We start from the raw sequence: 6,054 nt of genomic DNA, 5'->3' as shown, positions 1-6,054 counted from the left end.
GGGGGCCTGGATGGCAGCTCATGCTGGCAGCTCACGCTGTCCCGCCCTGCCTGCAATATGCAAATTACCCTCCATCTTTGTTGGCTGTTAATTTGCATATCTTGATGATTAGCCAATGTGAGGTGTAGCGAAGGTATGGTCAATTACCATGTTTGGCTATTATTAGATAGGATAATTAACATACATCATGGTGTGAGTCTCAAGTGTACACATATTAGTTTGACTTACGTATATTATAAAATGATTACCATAATAAGTTTAGTTAGCATCAATTATCTAATACAAATGCAATAAAAAGTAGAAAAGAAAAAAGTTACTCTCCTTGTGATGAGAATTCTTAGGATTTATTCTCTTAACAACCTGCATATATATTATACAGTGGTATTCATTATAGTCATTATATTGTACAGCACATCCCTAGTAATTCATTATCTTATAATTAAAAGTTTGTATCTCTTGACCATGTTCCTCCAATTCTCCCACTTCCACCATCTGCCTCTGTTGACCATAAACCTGATCTCTTTTTTAGAGTTTGGATATATTTTTTTCAGATTCCACATATAAATGAGATCATACAGTATTTGTCTTTCTCTGTCTGACTTATTTCACTTTCCATACTCAAGGACTATCCAGGTTGACACAAATGGCAGGATTTCCTCATTTAAAAAAATATGTTGACCATTTGTATAGTTTTTTTGGAAAAACTATTCAGGTCTTTTGCCCATTTCTAAATTGGATTACTTTTCCTGTGCCACATAATTTTTGATGGTAAGGGATTGTGTTATATTCCATTTTCTATCACCAGAACTCACAAAATACTTGTTAAAGAATGCCCAATAAATGGTTTTTGAACAAACAAATGATTGCTGTTTACCACTCTGATAGGAGTTATTGTTCGTTTTCAATTGTCTGGGTAGGATTAACAGAAAACTTTGATGTACAAATTTGTGTGTCTAAGAAAGCCAGCAATTCTACAAAAAAAAAAAAAATTACTCAAGATGAACATTTAGAAAACCAAGTTTTCTACTCGCTTGCAATCATAAGGCTACTTCCATAAACTTAGGGCCTATGCCTTTGGGGTGAGAGTAGAAAAATTTACTTTTAATATACAGACTGTAACTCTGAGCAAGTAGATATTGGTTACTCAGCCCCAGTGTCTCTGCAGAGAGATCAGCATGTGCTGCACAGGGAACAGTCTACTGGTTAGCTTAGAACCAGCTTTGTGTTATTTTGACTGTGTTTATTATTCAGTTTCCATTCTAAAACAACTTTTATCACTTTTAATTTTCCAATAATAAAAAATACAGCCTCAACTAAGGTCTTGGCTTTATATGATCTTACTTAAGGTATTGGTTGATATTCTCAATAGCTCTCAGGATTTTTGCATTTCAGTGGAAGATTATTTAAGGTACCAAATTTTATAATTGAAAAAAAAAAAGAAAATTTATAATAGAACAACACTTAGCACTCTGACAAGACATTATGTTGATTGGTCACTTCATCCATTAAAAACAAACAAATAAACAAAATAAAAGCAAGACAAAACAAAATGGTAACCTAAGTAGAGATCAAGTCATGTCATTTGATGAAAGGAGAATAATGAACGTTGGCTCAACTTAAAGAGACTATCTCTGGCATAACGTCACATACCTGGGGAGCAACTTTAATTCCATGGGGTTTTAAGGTAACAGGATTCATCGGGGTGAGTTCCATCCCAGGTAAAAGATCATAGAGTTTCTCTTCTTTCTTGTCTCCTTTGACCTGGTATCCACGACCCAGGCCTGTGTATGCCAAATAGCCACGGCCGCCCAGTCCTCTCACTCCCGCAGCCCCTACAGGTACATTCATGTAAATTTCTAGGAATGTAAGAAGGCATTAAACTGAATCAAACCACCAGAAAATCACCCTGAATCTTACTGTAATGGAAAAGTTAGCCCAAGTCACATTGATTATTGCCCTGAGGATGGGTAGAAAACCCTAGGATTCTAATGTAATGAAACTCAACATAAGGTAGGGTTCACCAGAGGTGTCTTTCTTTTTTAAAAAAAACTATCTGTGGAAGAAAGAAGTACTATCAAAGCTATTGATAATTACATAAGCAACTTTAAAATTTAGTAAAGAGAAAAAATTTTCCGTTTTTGTTTTCAGTTAATCTTTTATTGACATTTTTTTTCTGTAGAATAATTAATATTGGGAAGGTATTTTTTTTTAAAAAAAAACACCCCCGCATGATATAACCACATACAGCGGTCATATCAGTTTTGCATTTTGTCATTGAGCAATAAGTTAGAAATGAATTCTAGTTTCCCCAGTATTGCCATCCTCAATGACCTGTTGGAAAACCAACATTGAAAGCATTTTTAAATTAACCATTTTCTATCTTATGTTCTGTCTACGTGAGGCTTAAATTTCTATTGAGTTTCATTAATAGATTCCTTTTGATTTTTTTTTTGTTTTCCACATTGCTACTTTGATTTCCTATTGGTGGCATAAAGATAAAAATGTTAAACTGATTACCCTTCATCCATGAATATCATTCATTCATTGATTTTTTTTGTTTTGTTATAAAGGTGTTTTTTCCCCCTTGGAGTAGAGTTTGTTTTTCCTTACATTACAACTGGTTGACAACTTATATTCAATGTCTGGATTGTTTTATGATGTGATTTCAGATTATAAATGCTTAACATTTTAATTATGTGACTAGTTACATATGATTGCAATATGGTGATTCAATGAACAATTGTGGACCTGAGATTTAGATTGTGCAAATGTTATGGGTCCCATGCAAAGATCAAATGTGTGGAAAGACTCATTTGTACTATGCTATGACCAGGTTTTCTCAACCAGTTGTAATGTGAAATAAGATTCCTATGGAAGGATAACTATTGATAAAATATTTGATTTTTTTTTTTAAATTTTGAGTTCTTTTCTCTCAGTGGACTCACCCAGTTTTACTGAGGCTATTGCAATACAAATCGTTTGAAATCATGCAGTTATTCTAAGGCAAGAGCTGATTAGTATTACCTCTAACAGAAGGGGCTCGGATAACGGCCCTGTTGCCAAAATGTCCTTTGGTGGCTGGGAAATGAAGGCTAGGAATCGTATAGGCCTGCGGGGCATAGAAGACAGGAGCTCCGAGGTAGGCTGTGGTAGGATCATAAACATGGCCCAAAGAATAGGTATACTCTCCTTGCAGCATGGCGCCCCTTCCACCTGTGCCTCGGGTATACCTGACATAGCTGTCCTTGTCCACTGGTTTGGCTAGCGTCACTTCAATGGGGGAGCCATCCAGCACCTGTTATAGAGAGCAAGGAAAAGCAACAAGAAAGCTATGAAGACAACCACGGGAGGCTGAGCTCTCGTGATGGGTCTCCTTCTGTATTAGCCTATTTGCTGCTATGTGTACTGGCTGTTTTAATTATATGTACTTGGCTCTATAGGTTGATGGCGTGTGTCATTTAAATTTTTGCCTGAATAGTTTTGTTGAGAAGTTGCCCATAAGCTGCCAACAGGTTTTCATAGTGACAAATTGGCCACCATCATGAACATATTGGTTATAAATTTATTGTCTGAATACAGTCACTGAGACAGAATTATGTAATATTTTTAATGTGCTGTATATGGTTTAAATGGCATGTTTACATGCTTATGTAATTATATAATTCTAAGACAGTTTAGGTTAATTATGGAGATTAAAATCTCCACTACCTAGCAGGGTACAATGAAGATGAAAGGAAACCAAAAAAGAGATCTTATCAATTATTAATTTTTTGGTATGGGTAGCTGGGCCTTTCTGGCTGCTAGCCAACTAAAGGTCTTGTTCCTTAGAGTTGCTACACAGTAAGTACGTTTTCACTGGGAAGGAGGAGAGACCTAAAAGGTGAGGCGCTACCCAAGGAAGAGGCATCTGAGGCCATTACCTTGTCCCCCACATGTACTTCCTTGGGAAGCAACCTTCAGGGCTGCTGAACAGTTGGTAACTAACAAATGGAGATGGTGGATAGTACTGAGGTTTCTCAAGTCATGCACTCCTGAAAACTTGTCCTCAAGAATTATTGAATTGGTCTTATTCTGACACAAATTTTTGACATTGAAAACAGCTCCAGATAATAGCTGAAGATAATAGTTGAACATAATAGAAGTGCTTAGCTCTACATGTGTGACTCACTTCTGTGTAGCACTGTCATACACAGAGACAAGGATAGCTCTCAACAAATACTTGATAGAGTAATGTATTTCTTATCAAAGAACAAGGTGTTATGAGAAAGCTTTTGTGGCTTCTTTCTAATAATACGTTGGACTCCTATTTTATATAAATGAAAGAAATTATATAAAATGTTCCTGCAGAAATTCCCTTCCATCCTTATTATCTGATGTCATGAGCAATGCAGTGGCTCCTGGGTCATTGAAGTCGGCTAGATGGAGCTTGTGATTCATCCTGACCATTTTGTTCAGTCTCTGGGGCAACTTATCCCTCTTTCTATGGATCTACCCTGCTTTTTAGTAGCAGGAGCCAGTGTCAAATGGAACACACGGAGAGAGAATCCAGCTGATATTCAACGGTTACATTGTCATTCATGTGAATAGAAGAAATGGAGTATTGAAGGAATGAGGTAAACTTGATAAGATGCTTTATATCACCAGTCTTTTCTTAAAATGAGAGACCCAAATAGGTCTCTGCTTATAGGCACTTTCATATCAAGAGACCTTTGTAATAGAATGATTACATACTACAAAGTCAGATTTCTTATTGTGATAGATTTGTTTTGTATACCTCTGGCACCCAACAGTGTTTTAAACTCAAAATTGTATTTTAGTTATTTGGTTTAGACATTTCAAGAGCTAAGACAATATCTCATTAATCTGTATATCCCAAGCCCAGCAAAATTTTTTGTAAATATCCATAAATATTTATAGAATAAATATCCACATCCAAAGCTCAACTCATCACTTTTCTCTTTAAATAGGCTCTCCTGCCTGGCTTCCCTAACAGTATTATTCTGGTTTCCCATATTGAAAATCTATATCGACTCATCCTTCTTTCTCACTCCTACATCCAATCAGTTCCTGAGTCTTTTGAATTCATCCCCCTTAGTCCTGTGTAGAGCTCTCTTCTATGCCCCATTCCCACCCTAGTTCAAGTCCTGTTTCTTTCCATTTGGATGACCAATAACTTTTTAACTAGTTGCAATTACATCTCTCTTCCTATTCTATGAAATTTCAATTATTAGTAGGTTCATTTCCCTAAATTGTAAATATGGTAATTATTCCATTGCACAAAATATTCAAAGTCTCACCTTGCTTAACAAATTAAATATCCATATGCTATTTTTGATTTTCCCATACCACATTATAGTGAAATATAATTATAATATTTAGTGTATATTTAATAATAATATTGAATATTTATTTAACTACATAATATATGTATCTACTTCTATGAAAATATCTACCTATAAATATATATAGCTTTTAAAAACTGGAAAAAGTTTGAATATATTTTCATTGTAATTATTCCAATGTTTTCCATTATTTATCAATTAATCATAACTGCAGTTAGTTTAATAATCATAAAATAAATAATAATAAATTAGCACTTAATTCAGAATATTCCTTTTCAGCAATCATTTGTATACTTAGGAATGTTTTCAAATTGAAAAAAACTAACATACAAATTGTTTTAAATAATCATTTTATGAGTTTAAATGTAAGAATCAATGATGATAAAACAATGTTTTGCTCCATAGACATGTATTAAATATGCATTAATTTTTGCTTTTCAGTTTTCTTTTTGTATTTTAAAGTCAATACTTTCCCTCCCAGGACTCAAACATTTCTGTAGGTCCTGGAGAAGCTCTTATGCCCGGCCCCACTGTATCTGAAGGGCCTACTCCCCAGTGGTCTCCAGCCTCTTTGCCCTGGGGTGGGGTGACCTACATGGGGTCCTCTTCAGGGCTCCTGGGCCTCTGGATTATGATTGGGTTTGGCCCATGGGGAGTCCTGGCAGGAGATAAGAGAAAGAGATAACAGTGAGTTCAGGCTATTTCTTCCTCT

At 35.4% G+C, this 6,054-nt stretch overlaps 1 protein-coding gene across 1 annotated transcript in view; it reads right to left on the bottom strand.

Moving 5' to 3' along the window:
• The window catches only part of A1CF (APOBEC1 complementation factor), a 77,547-nt gene that overhangs the window by 7,395 nt on the left and 64,098 nt on the right, over nt 1-6,054 (bottom strand). The window contains exons 8-9 of the mRNA XM_006755858.1: nt 3,025-3,295; nt 1,651-1,856 (exon numbers count right to left, since the gene is read on the bottom strand). Of these exons, the coding sequence (XP_006755921.1) occupies nt 1,651-1,856; nt 3,025-3,295 (477 nt within the window). The remainder of the gene's footprint in view (nt 1-1,650; nt 1,857-3,024; nt 3,296-6,054) is intronic.

The sequence above is a fragment of the Myotis davidii genome, unplaced genomic scaffold, assembly GCF_000327345.1.
Source record: "Myotis davidii unplaced genomic scaffold, ASM32734v1 scaffold933, whole genome shotgun sequence".
Lineage (NCBI taxonomy): Eukaryota > Metazoa > Chordata > Mammalia > Chiroptera > Vespertilionidae > Myotis > Myotis davidii.
The sequence above is the reverse complement of the archived record's forward strand: the minus strand, read 5'-3'. Positions and strand labels throughout refer to the sequence as shown.